Genomic DNA, 17,000 nt, shown 5'->3' with positions numbered 1-17,000 from the left:
GTTACGACCTTGACTTGCCATCAATTAGCACGACTCTTTGAAACGACATGTTATTGGATCTTATTGGACACTTCTTGCCTGTTTATTGTGTTCTGCATTGAAAATAAAGTCGAGTGGCATCATTTTGTATTATGAGTAGTCTAATGGACAAATAGAGTGTGGCATCAGAAGAAGACTCGTACTAGTGAGTAAGCTTCAACCGTTTTAATCACAGATTCAGTTGTGTAACCGTGTAAAGCAAAGTCCACGCATTGTAACAAGCGTCTTTTCGTACAGCAATACGTTTTCATGCTGCGAAAGCCCAGAGCGACAAGTGCTTACAGACCACCGCATAGGCTGTGTGCCTACAGACCTCCGCATAGGCTGTGATCTGTAACCACTTGTCGTTCTGGGCTTTCTTATGATGCTGCAGTGGTTACTAGTGGCCCATGACGGGGTTGAACTCCACGACCTTGTTGACGGGAAAGGTGACGAGTTGGGCGATCTGCACCAAGTCGTCCGCGGTCGGTGCCCGAACGTCCATGATGAGCTCGGCGCTACCTGAGTTGCACGTGTCGCACGGGTCGTTCGCACCGAGCGAGTCGTCATGTGTGAAGTACAGCTGGGTGACGACCTCACGGTAGCCTGGCGCAGTCACACTGAAATTAACGTTACATGCAATAAATTTCAAAATGATTACATGGAGCATACAAAGTTGCAAACACTTGTCACACTGCGCCCGCAAATGCCACCCTTCGAAGAAGCGCACCACTCTCCTAAAGATACTTGCAACTACGTTATATTGTATGTCTGGTTAGGAATGTTCTACGCAAGGGGCAACCAATGCGTGACAAAACAAAAAAGACATGGATGTAAGCGGGCGGGCGGTAGTACTAAATACTCACCGGTAGTGGATATGAGCGGGGCGGTCACTGTAGTAAATACTCACCGGTAGTGAATGTGAGCGGGGCGGTACTGTAGAAAATACTCACCGGTAGTGGATGTGAGCGGGGCGGTAGTAGTAAATACTCACCGGTAGTGGATGTGAGCGGGGCGGTACTGTAGAAAATACTCACCGGTTGTGAATGTGGCGGTAGTATAGTAAATTTTTACCGGTAGTGGATGTGAGCGGGCGGTAGTATAGTAAATTTTTACCGGTAGTTGATGTGACGGGGCGGTAGTATAGTAAATTTTTACCGGTAGTGGATGTGAGCGGGGCGGTAGTATAGTAAATTTTTACCGGTAGTGGATGTGACGGGCGGTAGTATAGTAAATTTTTACCGGTAGTGGATGTGACGGGCGGTAGTATAGTAAATTTTTACCGGTAGTGGATGTGACGGGCGGTAGTATAGTAAATTTTTACCGGTAGTGGATGTGACGGGCGGTAGTATAGTAAATTTTTACCGGTAGTGGACGTGAGCGGGGCGGTAGTATAGTAAATTTTTACCGGTAGTGGATGTGAGCGGGGCGGTAGTATAGTAAATTTTTACCGGTAGTGGATGTGAGCGGGCGGTAGTATAGTAAATTTTTACCGGTAGTGGATGTGACGGGCGGTAGTATAGTGAATTTTTACCGGTAGTGGATGTGAGCGGGGCGGTAGTATAGTAAATTTTTACCGGTAGTGGATGTGAGCGGGCGGTAGTGTAGTAAATTTTTACCGGTAGTGGATGTGACGGGGCGGTAGTATAGTAAATTTTTACCGGTAGTGGATGTGAGCGGGGCGGTAGTATAGTAAATTTTTACCGGTAGTGGATGTGACGGGCGGTAGTATAGTAAATTTTTACCGGTAGTGGATGTGACGGGCGGTAGTATAGTAAATTTTTACCGGTAGTGGATGTGAGCGGGCGGTAGTATAGTACATTTTTACCGGTAGTGGATGTGAGCGGGCGGTAGTATAGTAAATTTTTACCGGTAGTGGATGTGACGGGCGGTAGTATAGTAAATTTTTACCGGTAGTGGATGTGACGGGCGGTAGTATAGTAAATTTTTACCGGTAGTGGATGTGAGCGGGCGGTAGTATAGTAAATTTTTACCGGTAGTGGATGTGACGGGCGGTAGTATAGTAAATTTTTACCGGTAGTGGATGTGACGGGCGGTAGTATAGTAAATTTTTACCGGTAGTGGATGTGAGCGGGCGGTAGTATAGTAAATTTTTACCGGTAGTGGATGTGAGCGGGGCGGTAGTATAGTAAATTTTTACCGGTAGTGGATGTGAGCGGGGCGGTAGTATAGTAAATTTTTACCGGTAGTGGATGTGAGCGGGGCGGTAGTAGTAAATTCTCACCGGTAGTGGATGTGAGCGGGGCGGTAGTGGGTAAATACTCACCAGTAGTAGATGTGAGCGGGGCGGCAGTGGGTAAATACTCACCGGTAGTGGATGTGAGCGGGGCGGAAGTGGGTAAATACTCACCGGTAATGGATGTGAGCGGGGCGGTAGTAGTAACCCAACAGGTACTTTCCCGGCAAGGTTGTGACAAAGCTGAACTTGCCTTGGCGGTCTGCAGTGAACTGCACTCGGCAACGGTCGTGATAGTACCTTACATGTCATGAAAAGAATAACAACTACAATGTTTCATCGAACATCAGAGACATGTGGAGAAGGTTGGCGTAGTACTTCACGAAAATTATCATTCATTATTTATTACATTTACACTACAAAGCAAAAATAAACTTGTTTGTACGAACTTCTAAAATTAAGGAGATGAAAGTAGTCTATAACTGGTGTGGCATCTGTTTTTCAGTTTGTTTAATTCTTTTGTTCCTTTCCATGCATGATATAGCTATTCTTTATCACCAACATATCAACATAACGCTTTGTAAAGAATACAAAATTGTAAGTTATTTTTCCGTAGCACCTTGACTGAACAGCATTTGTGTGCAGATAAATTGTACAACAATTACTTGCTGTACAATTTATTTTTGTATGAAAGTTGTTTTTTTTCTATCAGTAGTCGTTGAAACAACGTAGACGTTTAAGTGTTGAACTGGCGCATACATGATGTAAGATGCCTTACAATCCAGTCTTGTCTGCCTGCCACACTTCAACACTTGCTCCATGCACAGGGTGGCAATGGACGTCGTACACCTGACGACACATAGCGAAAAATATTAAGAGAATACTTAGTAGACAAGATGAAAGGTATAAGATTTACCATTTTTGAATATAGATACTCCTCCTTCAGTTGGACTCTAATAAGGCCATGTTGATCTGATTGTTTGGAGGACATCTGCACGCGCAACAAATTGTCCGTTTCCATACACACACAAAAACGTTTTGGACCATACTGTCAATCGTATACAACGCAGCTACAAAATGAGTAAATATATATGCTGTAAATTGCACGAAAAATATTTAGGATAATGGATACTTATCTTGAAGGATGGCAAGATCAATTCCAAAGTCAAAGAAGATGTTAGGAATAAGTAAAGCCATATATCTCATATACCAAAGTCGCGCTGAATGATTCTAGTACATCGTGATGCGAAGTTGACGGTGTGTAGGGGCAATATTTATTATTAAATAGATTAAGAAAGTCCCCTAATTGCCCGCTACGTTCCTTACTGTTTCAATCTTTCATTTTTTCTTCAATTTTCCATTTAATTATTTTAGACGTTCCTGGCTAGAGGCTTGACCGCCCTGGGCCTAGCCCGGTGCTTCCTCCCCCTGCTATACCCCTGATTGAGTCTTTTGGGGTGTTAGTAAAGCTGAATTGGTATAACTCTTACCGTTCCCTTGACGAACATGTAATCGTCGTCAGACGTCCCCAGGCACATGGTACGGGATACAGGCGTGCCGGGTACGTAGTAGGGACCCAGGACATCTCCGGGGGTTACTGAGCAGCCTGTACAGGGGAGAAACCAGTGATGCAGACTGTAGAGTTGTAGAAGCTTTACTTTACAAACTAGATCATGCAATTTTACTGAAGTGACAATAACCTAGTCCTTGTAACACAGACTCTGACTGTTCAGGGCCGCAGCGTCCCCACGCCAGTTAGCCTGACGGTGACCCATACTCGCCCTTCACCAACATGGGAGTGCTCGAGCCCTTGAACTAACTAGGATGGCATTCAGGCTTGCCCCACTTTAGAGGGCGTGTAGAAGTCAGAATGTAAAGTCTATCTTACCAGTATCCGTGCCGGGCACAAACTGGGCACAAGCTGTACCAAGCAAGATGAACAGGCAGACAAGTGGCGCAAGCATCCTTACAGAGGACTGAAAATATAGGACGGTGAACATGTACAACGTTCGGTCTCTGTGTCCTCAGAGAACCTAGCTGTACGACCTTTGTTTATCTTTTATACTTTACACATACCTTATACACACGATCTCTTATCTTACACACACAACACGCGCGTAGCACGGGACCCGTTCAAGGGCGGTACCCTACTGCTTATATTATTTATATTTGATACAACGTTTATGAAAATTAGCCTCTCCGTCTTTTCAAACATGATACGTGACCACTTACGAAATGGTACCATACTATATCGTGCCCATTTATTTTGTATACAATTTCTGCTACTTTTTGTGCTTAATTTACCAAAGTAAGTTTTGACAAATCTATATCACCAAGGCCACCTTGGTGATAAGGACCCTTCCTGTCTGGATACGTGGAGGATGTTGTGCATCAGTGTGACGGCGTGAGTTAGGTTGCTCGATGAGAAAATTTCATCTGGCCTTATGTAAGCTCATCATATTGATAACATGTAATGCTGCCGGGCACTAACTGTTTTGACTACATACATCGTGTACGACGTAGTACTCTGCACGACACAGACTCTCACTGACGGTGACGTAACGAACGCCTTCCCGGCCAAAGACGACCGTTCAGGGAACCGCTAGGGTTCGCTTGAGGTATTTGTCATTCAGTAGATTTCCATGCTAATAGAATATGAAATATAAATACCTGTAACGGTAAAAATCACTAAATCCCCAAAGCTTTCTCTGGAACATATATAGTCTGTTTCAAGATTCAGCACTTGGAAATGAGGAATGCTCTCTCAAGCAGAACCGCAAATAAGGAGACTTTGAATACGCTGTCTGGTCACCGGTGGCATCAGCAAAAGTACCCCCGTGCGAAAGTGACCGTACCCACATGCGAATGTGTCCGTACCCCCATGTGAAAGTGTCCGTACCCAATGCAAAAGTGTCCGTACTACCCCGATGCAAAAGTTGTTTACTTCAGCAGCTTAGTTGGCGGAAGGACATGGGTGAGTTGTTGGGTTCTTCTGGCCCTCAGTGGATGTATACAGAAGAAAACTGGGGTCAAAGCTAGGGTTTCTGCTCTACTTTTGGCTTTACAGGGAGTTTGAGCTGGCCAAGTGCCGATTTTCTTTCCATATTCATGAAACAGACCCTTCTGACTTTTAGGTGCAGCAGAATTTGTGATATTGAAATTTGGGTTAGAACTTTTATGAAGCCTTGTTTTAGTGCATTTTAATTTGCTTTCCTATGAGAGCCAGTCACCGTAACATCTGCCCCGTTTCCCCATGTAAGTATCCGTAGTCCGTACCCCCATGCAAAAGTGTTTATTGAGTTTCCCTAGAAAACATCTGGAAACGGACAGAATTACCAACGTGAAGCATGTGTTGTTCACATTTTGAAAGAGATTACTGAGAAACACCACGTGACAGTGATACACTTGTCAATAAACAAGCAACCACAACAAAAGAGAAAGGCCATGTTGATTTCATTATATGGATGACATCCTCTGGGAACCCCAAAACTGATGCGAGCGTGCGAATAAAAAAAGTTCGGCAAAAACAAAATTGCCTTCATTATGAAATTTAATATTCAACGTTACGTGGTCAAAAAGGTTGAACAAACACTAAACACGCAGAGAATGGTATACCAATTAATGGATTCTTCATCTTTGTTCATTCACATCTTCCTCTTTGACTTAGTTCTACGATATTAGTATCCGTTTTCCGAAAAATCTTTTTGCAACTTACGGTATATATATAGAAGAAAACTTTTTTTTTTAAATTTGGAAATGGACAAAAATTAATGCGCGCGCGGATGTTATCCATAACAATCCATAATTAAATCAACGTGGCCTAATTCAAAACAATTACAAAATGTAATCTAATGCAATTCAATTTCTCTGTGGAATTTTCATCAGCTTGTCCTTGAATTTGATTTTAAAGTTTAAGACCTCTTATTCTCTCAGATCCTAACGCGGTCCACCCCTGTACATGAGTCAGAATTCCCTTCCCTTCCATAAATTCCCTCAACCTGGCACCCGTTCAAAGTACTGTAAATGCAGAAATGTTCGCGGATTTAATTTCGCGGTATGGAGAAAATGGAGTGTTCGCTGTGGTTTTCAGTTTACGTTTGAAACAATAGTAGCGCTACAGTCACACAATGGAACGGCTTTTTGTCGTGATTTTAAGTTCGCGGTAAAGAGTTCACTGCGAAAACCGCGAACATAAAACCACCGCGAACATTTCTGCATTTACAGTACCTCCCCGGCCTGCCATGATTAAAGATTCGAGCTAAGATAAGAATCTCGCGTCTGCGACCTCGTTTTGGGTCAAAGACTTTCCAAGATGGCAACCAGCGTGGGTATGGAAGTCACAAGTCCAAATGTTTGGAATCCTGAGAAAGGAGCTACCTTAGTTTGATCTGATACTTGGAGAACGGCGAGATATGATCAAACGGAGCTTCGCGTGAACTCTGAGTCGGGGAAATGCCGATCATCAAAGAAGGTGAGGAAGTGTTGGAGTTTCACTGTCGTTGTTTCATAATTGTAACAGTATACTATATACATTAACTAAAATCTTCCCCGAGTGATCGATACGTCCTATAAAACTTTCAGAGAGACTTTAAGAAGTTTAAGAATATGTTTACTTAAGAAAACGTACTCGCTCTTACGTTTATGTTTGAGTGGATCGGGATACACATGATTTGTCTAAGTTGCAGTTGAACCTGAAACTTAACATCGATTGCTTGTTATTTAAAAGGTCACAGCGGCTTAACATTTTCTTCTGAAATTTAATTGTTTCATTAACTTGGTCATAACAATACTTTTAAACCAGCCTACAGACAGTAAGTTTTAAGGTCTTGAAAGAGATATCAACAGACCACAGGATAACGATCTCGGGGGGGGGGTCTCTTTAGATTTGTACCTAACTGTTAGCCGTTTAACAGTTTAACCCTGCCAAATTTGTTACCTGACCTTCATTTTACACAGCTATACAAAGGTCAATGAAATAAATCATCAAATCTGCAGGAAGCATTTAGCAGAAGCTAGCAAATTTATCGACAAGTTGATTTCTAATATCAAAACATGGTGTATGTGTCCGTTCCATACTTTAGATTTGTTTTCAATCAGTTGAACCTGACCTATAATGTCCTGACCTTGACTGAGTGAATTCCAGACTTCCCCGGGAGTCCATTCCATACGCCCTCCCTCCATTCCTCCCTCTCTGACTCATAGTTTCCAGATGTCTACATTTGGATTGTTCAGCTCTTGGAACTTTACTTGGTACCATCCTCCGTAGTAACCGCTGGCTCAATCTTTTCGCTTGCTAAACCACGGAAAAAATTGAAGCCAGCGGTTACTACGGAGACTGCTACCCAGGCTAAGCTTTTCTGGCACTCCCATCCCATGATGGCGGTTTTACAGTTTTTGCAAGAAAAATTCTGAAGTCATGATGATGATATTTAGTGTATTCATCATCTGTAATATGGTACAAAATAAAATGCTGCAGTAGAAGTGACAAAAAGTTATTAAGATAAAGATATTGCTGAGTAGAATCAAGGAGGTTATAGGGAATAGAATGACATAAATGGTAGATTTTTAGGATCAAGAGGTCTAAAAAAGTCTTAAACTGTAGTCTGCCATGGACCCTCCTGATGAAGAAAATGGAATAACCCAATTAAAGAACCTCCCCTCCTGTGCCAGTGAGGATAAAGTTACCACCTGGGACTTGTCATGTTATTGCTAAGGATTACCTGGTATGAGGAGAGACAAATTTTTAATTTCACACATACTCAACTTCAATTTACTGGTTAAGTACCCTCAATTACTGTAAATATTGTCTCAATGATCCTTGATTGTCTTTATGGTACCAAACTGACAGCCAAACGTGAATTACAAGTGCCCTTTAAACAGTTGGACTGACATTCTAGCTGAGAGATACTGTAAATGCAGAAATGTTCGCGGTGGTTTTCACGGGTTTTGCGGCAATCGTTTCACCACAAATTTAAAACCACCGCAAACATTTTTGTCCAATACCGTAGCAGTATGTGGCTATAGCACTGCCGCAAACTAAAAACCACTGCGAACACTTCATTTTCGCCATAGCGCGAAATAAAATGCATTTGCAGTACTCTGTTTATAACAATGGGTCCCCCTGCTAGTCCATGTAAACTGTGGACAGGATGCAGCTGCTCTGTGGGATTACATGTCAGTGGGGACTAACCAACTGTGACATGGGGGAGTACTTATCAGTCAGATAAGCAAGATAACATTGAACACCCAACCATAGCTTACAATGGATTGTCCCTGCCTGACTTTTACTTCGGAGGAATTTTGATCTCATTAGTCTACATGTATTCATGGATTTAATTCTCATCAGTGTTAATCAAAATGGAAATTACTGTAATTATAATGAAGGCGGGGAGGTTATCAGTGAAGGTGTAATGGTGAAGATTAAGAAATCCTGTGTGACACCTACCTTTTGGGATAAAAAAGCCCTATGCTAACATCTGTCTTATCAATTTATTATCTCCATGAAAAAAGGCTTTTTCATGGAGGTACTGTTTTGCTTGCGTTTGGTGTTTGTGTGTATGTATGTGTCACCAAACGCTTAAAGTCACCATAACTGTAGAACCTGTACATGGATTGTAATGATTTTTGGTATGTGGGTGGGTGTTAGGAGCAGGAAGGTCAAGGTCGATTTTGGGCCCCCTGGCATGTGTGACTGGAACTGCAATGGCGTATTTGTTAAAATCTTCAATGTAGAAGAACTGAAGAGTGGATCGACAGATCGTCATGTTCTTTGGTACACAGGTAGGTTAGACCAAGTTGTACACACTTAAGTGCAAACTATGCAAATGAGACCGAATTTGCATAAGTAAGGAGGTAAATCGTTTGCATGGGTGTCGTCGGATGCTTAAAGTCAGCATAACTGTAGAACGTGTAGATGGATTATAATGATATTTGGTATGTGGGTATGCGCTGGGAGGAGAATGATCAAGGTCGATTTTGGGCCCCCTGGTTTGTGTCCCTGGAACTGCAATGGCCTATTTGTAAAAATGTTCTAAAGGGGTATAACTGAAGAGAGGAACAACAGATTTTCATGTTATTTGGTACGCAGGTAGGTTGGACAGAGATGTACGCACTGAAGTGCAAATCATGCGAAGTTAGTGTGTTTGCGTGTGTGTGCGCGTGTGTGTATGTTTGTGTCACCGTGTGTGTATGTATGTGTCACCGGACGCTTAAAATCAGCATAACTGAAGAACGTGTGGATGGATTGAAATGATATTTGGTATGTGGGTGGGTGCTGGGAGGAGAAAGGTCAAGGTCGATTTTGGGCCCCCTGGTATGTGTCACTGGAACTGCAATGGCGTGTTTGTAAATATTTTGCAAGGAGAATAACTGAAGAAAGGAGCGACAGATTTTCATGTTATTTGATATGCAGGTAGGTTGGACAGAGATGTGCAAACTGAAGTGCTACTTATGCAAATTCATACTGAATTTGCATAAGTAATGAGGAATATCTACTCTATTGTGGGCTTTGAGGTCGCACCATCTGTTGGTCTCTTATCTAGGTCAGTAGCTATTTATAGCCACTTCTCCCCTTGCCCGGCCAGTGTGGGTCATACCATTGATCGATATAGAATGGGGGGAACTGGTTTAATAAAAAAACAAAGTTTCATGGAGATTTTGGGTCCTAAGACTCTTGTTTTTATTGAAACTATGGTCCTGACTTTTAACATAGCTGGCATGACCTTTCTCACATCCTCATCATACCTAAGGGCAGTAACAAGTTGATATCTTAGTTTGGGGCACATCCACGTCAAAGTTTCTGGGTAAAGGCTGAAAAGAAATGAAATGGCAACATAATGCAGTACCAAAAGCTGTTGTGTCAGAAAATGCAATGCAATTTAGTCGCCAGTTTTCAGTAAAATCATTGAAGGCACCAATTGGAAAAAATTACAATAGGCAAAACTGAATAGAGCAGAACTGTTCCCAGTTGTTTTACGTTCGCTGTTTTTATGGTGGCCTCTTCATTTCAAACTTAAAACCACTACAAACATTTCCCTTTTAACAGCAAAAGCCTGTACAGCAGTGTTCACCCCAAACTAAAAACTACTGTTACACTCCACTTTTCCCTACCACAAAGTTAAATCCCCGCAAACATTTCCCCTTTTACAGTACCGGTACTGTAAATGCATTTAAGTTTGTGTGGTTTTATTTCACGCTAAGGCTAAAATGGAGTGTTCCCAGTGGTTTGAAGTTTGCAGTAGCGCTACAATATTGGACAAAATGTTTGCAGTGGCGAAAACCACTAACATAAAACCACTGTGAACATTTCTGCATTTACAGTAACCCCTGTACTTCTTAGCCATGTTGTCTTCCCCCTGCAGATATAGACCGAGCTGTCCAGGCCCTCCAGTCTGTGATTAAGTCCCTGACTGATCCCGAGGACACTGTCCACAGATACGTGCTGAGATGTGCACTCCACATGATGAAGAGCAGGCTCTTCTACGCTATCATAGACATCTGTCAGCAATATGTTCAGGTGCATCAGTTGCTACTTCATTGTGATGCATAAAAGATATAACAATTACATACCTTTATTGAATGCTTGCTTTTAGTTTATTGACTGACAAATTGAGAACAACAATCAAGTTTGGATGAAATCCCATTTGCATTTGGTCGATGGTGTAATACATTTGAATCGTGCATTGCTGAAGTCATAAACACTAGTTCATGGGATTAAACCCTTATGTACAGACGTTGGCGCGGCTATGTTTCAACAAACCCTAACCCTAATATATGGGTGTCAGAATGTGGGGGTTTCGGAACTTAGTGTGTGGGAGCATGGGGCTGCCTATGGGGACTTGTTTGTAAAAACAAGGTCTCATCTGAAATGCTAAAACTTGCAGTTAGTACCTTAGTTAAAGCTAACTCATCTTTTTTACTCTTTTTCTTACCATCCCCACCCATTCTTCATAAATTTTGAAATGGGCTGTCCCTTATCCCAAATATGGTCATCTCCCCAGACCCTGGAGTTCTCGCTAGACTGGAGTGACAGCGCTCAGGTGGCTCTGATTGGTGCAGACAGCAGCACAGACCAGGACTTCAGTTTCTCCAGTACTCCCCCTGGTTAGACAGCTTAATTCTTTTCATTACTCACCATACTGTAAATGCATTTAAGTTCATGTGGTTTTTATTTCGCGCTTAAGGGAAAATGGAGACGTTCGCGCTGTTTTTAAGTTGGTGGCAGAGCTATAGTAACATACTGCTACAGTATTGGACAAAAATGTTTGCAGTGCTTTTAAGGTCGCGGTGAAACGGTCGCCGCGAAAACTGATAACATAAAACCACCACGAACATTTCCGCATTCACATTTGTCAAAATGTCCTGAGGTTTCTCAAAGACAAGTTGTCTCAGAAACTCCCCAGCTTCTACATTTATTCTACAAATGCATGGTTACATTGCAGGGAATGATAAACTCATGAGTGCTATTTGTTTATATGAATTCATCACAACATGAAAGGGAGGGCCAAACAGGTATATGGACACCTTTTCAAGTTGCCCTCCCACACACTAAAAACAACATCAACATTATACAATACAAATTATCAATTAAATCTACAAAATTTCTATCTAACAGTGGTAACCATGTCTACAAACTGTTAGTGCAGTATGCTGAAAATGTTTGCATGTTACATGTACCTGTTTTTGAATGTATGTAACAGCTTCAGAATCATGAAGATTTTGTACTGACATTGTCACAAAATGTTGCCATTGATAGCTACATGTAGACACGATCCTACTACACAGTTTAGATTGATAGTGTACATTTTGATGGACTCATTTTGTAAAAGCTTGTTATTTAACTTAACTGTTTCAGGAGACCCCTGGTGCAGGACAGGTTTCAGTAGCCTGGACTTCCCTTCCACAGCCTCATCCCCCAACCCCCACTGTAGGACACCACCCTTCCTCAGGAACCTGGAGGACAATGTCCCCAGCAGCGCCACCTGCAGATGTTCAGGGAACTGCAGAAAACGTGAGCCTTTCCAATGGCATATTTCATTTTGTTAGCTCATTGCAGTCATATTCATAAACACCTGTGTAAAGCATTCATTAGCATTCGCTACACCTGAGTGTACACTGGCCAGCATTTGCTGCCTGGTTCTGCACATTGTGTTGTGTTGTTGCAATTTGAATAAAGTCAAGTTAAAGTCAAATTCACTTGAAAGTCAATCTGTATCTGAATTAAAGTTGAACTGTAATTGCCAACACAAAAATTGGACTTACCCAAATTTTCGACTGATCAGCTCCAGTGTTTGTCAAGGAATGAGCAATCCACTGCTTCTGTGACATCAAGTTTACAATTTACAAAATAAGCAGTATTGAAAGTGGGTTGTGTTGTACTGACTTCCCTGTTTCTACCATTGCAGATGATGCAGAGTCGAGAATGCCTGATCAACCTGAACCAAAGCGACAGAGAATAGACCACCAAAGCAGCTTTGACAATGAGTGGTACTGTGTGGCTGATGAGGACATGGCATCACTTGATAGACAGGTGAAGTCTTAGGAACTTTTGATCTCCTAACATCAGGCGTGCTTTAGATTGTGGCAAATCTGTAATATATGCACATATTTTCTACCTAGTAGGTGATTACTGTTTTGTTACTACAGATTACAGAATGTTCACACTGAAACAATGCAACATCAATCACGTGTTGTTCTAGAAGTAATAAGCCTAGTACTGTATATAGTTATTGAAAGTACAGTACTGTAAATGTAGAAATGTTTTTGGGGATTTAATTTCGCGGTAGGGAGAAATGGAGTGTTAACGTTTGAAGCAATAGTAGTGCTACAGTCACACAATGGAACGGCTTTTTGCGGGTTTTTTATGTTTGCAGTAAAAGTTCACCGTGAAAACTACGAATATAAAACGACTGCGAACATTTCTACATGTACAGTATTTGCGCTCTTCTGAGGTAGTACACTAAGGATCTAAGGCTACATGCAATGATGAAGGTTAGACATCTAGGTAAGAAGATATAACGTCACAAGACAAAAGTTACTCAAGTTACTGGATAGATTTTTTCCGCAGGGGTCCATTCTTGGACCCCTCCTTTTCATTGTGTATATCAATGATTTGCCTAACTGCATACGGTCATGTAAAGTAGCCATGTATGCAGACGATACCATTTTATACTTCGCACACAATAGAATACAAACAATACAGGAAACAATCCAGAAAGACTCTACCCGGCTAGTTCAGTGGTTTATCGCCAATAAGCTCTCTTTAAACCCTACCAAGTGTAAATCTATGCTGGTTGCCTCTCAAAGATCCAGAGCCTCTGACCAGCATTTACAACTTACCCTAGCTAATACAGACTTGGAACAAGTCGACACGTTTAAGTATCTAGGAGTTGTCATTGACAATGCCCTACTATGGAATGACCACTTTCTACTTGTCTCCAAGAAATTAGCTCGGACAATTGGAATTATGAAATGCCTCAGTCCATACTTGAACAGGCAAGCTATGCTGGTAATCTATAATACATTGTTTCTCCCCCACATCCAATACTGCAGCAGTGTCTGGGACCAGGGAGGTAAGGGGTGCTTAGATAAACTCTAGAAGTTGCAGAACAGAGCAGGCAGGGTAGTGTTAGGGTGCGACCGCCACACTCCCAGCGCAACCGTTCTGAATTTACTAGGCTGGACCACTGTAGAGAGGCTCCACAAAAGAGCTAAGGCCGTCTTAATGTACAAAGCACTAAATGACCTATCACCACCACACATGTCCCAACTTTTCACAACTTCTGCCCATACCCATACACACAACACCCGTTTCAGCACACAGGGGGGGCTTCAACTACCAAAAGCACGCCTACAGTACAAGAAGAGATCGTTCTCTTTCTCTGGCGCGGTCCTATGGAACTCACTGCCACTACAAGTAAGAGATGCAACATCTATCGGTGCTTTCAAAACTATATATACAAGAGAACTCAACTAGTGTTTAAATTTCGGTTATCTCTTATGTAAATATATTTTTGGTTCACTCATTTATTAATATGATTTCACATTATGTCAACATTGATATGCAAATTCAACCTGATTTCATTTCATTTTATTCCATTATATTTTGTCACTTAGTATATGATGTTGATTTATATATTTGGTAATATTATGTTTTGTTTGATATGTTATCTAAGTTACTTTGGTTTCATATCAATTTTACTTCACATTATGTATTGTTACTTGTTATTTTATGTAAACAACTTTGTTTGGGGATTTCCCCCCCAGGGCTCATTGAAAAACGCCAGCTGGCGATATGACTCCCCTGGTAAAATAAAAATAAACAAACAAACATAAACAAGTATACAGTACTAATTAAGCTTCATTGTTTGTGTTGTCACAGTCGGAAGAACTGCGACTAGTAGAAGTCATCAAAGGTGTAGGGGGCCTAGGACTGAAACTGGTGGGATCAGAGCATCATGGGACTTTCATCTCTGAGGTCACACCCGGGGGCGTGGCCTGGATGGACGGGAGGCTCCTTATAGGGGACCAAATTGTTGAAGTAGATAATTATGACTTAGGTAGGTGGTGAAATGTAGTTAAGTTCAGTGCTGTCTCCAGGACCCATTGTTAAATCCCTGGACAGAAATTTGCTCATTTGCTCAAGAAATTCAAGCCGTCCATCCAAAATATCAGAACTTGACATGAAATTAATAAAATTGTATTTTCAAAAGCCTAAGATTACAAATTAAGCAACGGAAATAAGCAAAAATGGATTGTAAACATTGAGTGGGACGGATAAGAATCTGAAGTTGGAGACAGCTAGCCCTGGTTGAGTTGGAGAGTTTCTGTAATCGTGTTTACTTTAAGATGCTTAGCTTTGTTTACACAGCACTTACAATCTAATTCTAATCTAAATCATCACTTGGAGCATTCATGGTCACATTTACAGAAGATTCATCAAGTAATACACTTCTGTTTTTTTAATACCTAATTATTCTTGCAGGGGGCCGGTCCCATTTGGCAGCTGCTGACTACATTCTGGTGAGTTGCCTTAACAATATTATGTGATGCTGACCATAGGGTCACATATCCAACATTAAATGTGAATGATAGCTGTCCTTGGTGCTGAATAACCCTCACACATAGCTATTCCTGGTGTTCTCAGTTCTGTCCTTGGTTCTGAATGACCCTCACACATTGCTGTACCTGGTGCTATCGCAGAGCTGTCCTTGGTGCTGAATGACCCTCACACATAGCTATTCCTGGTGCTTCTCAGAGCTTTCCTTGGTGCTGAATGACCCTCACACACACAGCTGTTACTGGTGCTCTCAGTTCTGTCCTTGGTGCTGAATGACCCTCAAACATTGCTGTTCCTGGTGCTCTCAGTTCAGTCCTTGGTGCTGAATGACCCTCACACATAGCTATTCCTGGTGCTTCTCAGAGCTGTCCTTGGTGCTGAATGACCCTCACACACACAGCTGTTACTGGTGCTCTCAGTTCTGTCCTTGGTGCTGAATGACCCTCACACATTGCTGTACCTGGTACTATCTCAGAGCTGTCCTTGGTGCTGAATGACCCTCAAACATTGCTGTTCCTGGTGCTCTCAGTTCAGTCCTTGGTGCTGAATGACCCTCACACACAGCTGTTCCTGGTGCTCTCAGTTCTGTCCTTGGTGCTGAATCACCCTCAAACATTGCTGTTCCTGGTGCTCTCAGTTCTGTCCTTGGTGCTGAATGACATTGCTGTACCTGGTGCTATCTCAGAGCTGTCCTTGGTGTAGAATGACCCTCACACATTGCTGTACCTGGTGCCATGACTCACACCTGTGTCCAGCGCTGAATTGCTTTTACTTCGAGGTACCTACTGAGAGACAACATAGTTTGAGACTCTGTATAATTTATCATCTCCAAGATGTATTTAACTCTGAAACTTCTGTTTCAGAACTTACCAGTGGGGACCATAGTTTCCTTGATGGTTTTATACAACCCTGAAGGTAGGTTTTCAAAAATAACTATTTACAGATATTAATATTTTTAAGTCAATCATCCAAATGTTTACTTGGTAAGTAAATATGACTATGGATCTACTTTCTAAATAAAAATGAACAAATTGTGGTCATGTGCCATGATCAGACAATTTATCAAGAGGAACTGGTTTCTTGCTACATTGACTTTTGGCACTTGTGAAAATTGTACTGACCTATGCTGAGGCTTGACCATTCCTTATGTTTCTCCCTACAGAAATGGATGAGTACTACAAGACACTTCAATACAGTCCAGGATAGAAGAACTCAAGATGTGAACGGGAACCAAAGCTTCACATGTTGCAAGGGACTAGGAATTCCAGTGTCCTATCCCACTCATATCATAACACCTCTGGCAAAAGATATATTATGCGTAACTTATTACCTTAATACTGTATGCAAATTGTGAGGTGTACAATGCACTTTGTATGTATTTAAAAAAAATCTTTGGCTGATGGGTATGACTGCAAAAAGAGTCCATGTCTACTTTGGAAAAGGGCTCACATCATGATATTAGCATAGTTGTGCCAATTTTACATACTTGTGATCTATGTTTTCAGTCTGTCATAACTGTTGAGGCTAAGTAGTGATATAGGACAAACATGTATTTCAGTATATAGAAACTACATAAATCAACTTGTGACTAGATCTAGTTCCTTCCCCCATAGTTGCTTAAGTCTAAGAAAGGTATACATTGTAGTTGGCATATTGAGAATGAATGTCTGTAAATGTATATGTATAGAAAATACCCAATAAAGATTAGAAGAATCCTTCAATACACAC

General features: G+C 41.7%; 2 protein-coding genes across 5 annotated transcripts; one reads left to right on the top strand and one right to left on the bottom strand.

The window, feature by feature from the left end:
* Nucleotides 1-189: 189 nt before the first annotated feature.
* LOC136430011 (chlorocatechol 1,2-dioxygenase-like) lies at nt 190-12,170 on the bottom strand. Of its 4 annotated transcripts, none has more exons than XM_066420230.1 (5): nt 12,057-12,170; nt 3,706-3,823; nt 2,975-3,064; nt 2,390-2,515; nt 190-638 (listed from the first exon to the last, which is right to left on the bottom strand). In XM_066420230.1, the coding sequence occupies exons 2-5, from the start codon at nt 3,798-3,800 to the stop codon at nt 419-421; spliced, it is 531 nt and encodes a 176-aa protein (XP_066276327.1). In that variant the 5' UTR covers nt 3,801-3,823; nt 12,057-12,170; the 3' UTR covers nt 190-418. The 4 variants fall into 4 exon arrangements, with proteins under 4 accessions (XP_066276327.1, XP_066276328.1, XP_066276326.1 ...); XM_066420231.1 differs by having other exon boundaries at nt 2,994-3,064; XM_066420229.1 differs by lacking the exon at nt 12,057-12,170 and adding an exon at nt 4,104-4,275 and having other exon boundaries at nt 3,706-3,821.
* On the top strand, nt 6,332-16,997 carry LOC136430010 (disks large 1 tumor suppressor protein-like). Its single transcript, XM_066420227.1, has 9 exons — nt 6,332-6,686; nt 10,576-10,730; nt 11,215-11,317; nt 12,069-12,224; nt 12,619-12,743; nt 14,595-14,772; nt 15,198-15,235; nt 16,136-16,187; nt 16,435-16,997. Exons 1-9 carry the CDS (start codon nt 6,668-6,670, stop codon nt 16,476-16,478), a joined length of 870 nt encoding a protein of 289 aa, XP_066276324.1. The 5' UTR covers nt 6,332-6,667; the 3' UTR covers nt 16,479-16,997.
* The last annotated feature ends 3 nt before the right edge of the window (nt 16,998-17,000 follow it).

This window comes from Branchiostoma lanceolatum, chromosome 3 (assembly GCF_035083965.1).
Source record: "Branchiostoma lanceolatum isolate klBraLanc5 chromosome 3, klBraLanc5.hap2, whole genome shotgun sequence".
NCBI lineage: Eukaryota > Metazoa > Chordata > Leptocardii > Amphioxiformes > Branchiostomatidae > Branchiostoma > Branchiostoma lanceolatum.
Note: the sequence above shows the minus strand (reverse complement) of the source record. Positions and strands in the feature narration are given on the sequence as shown.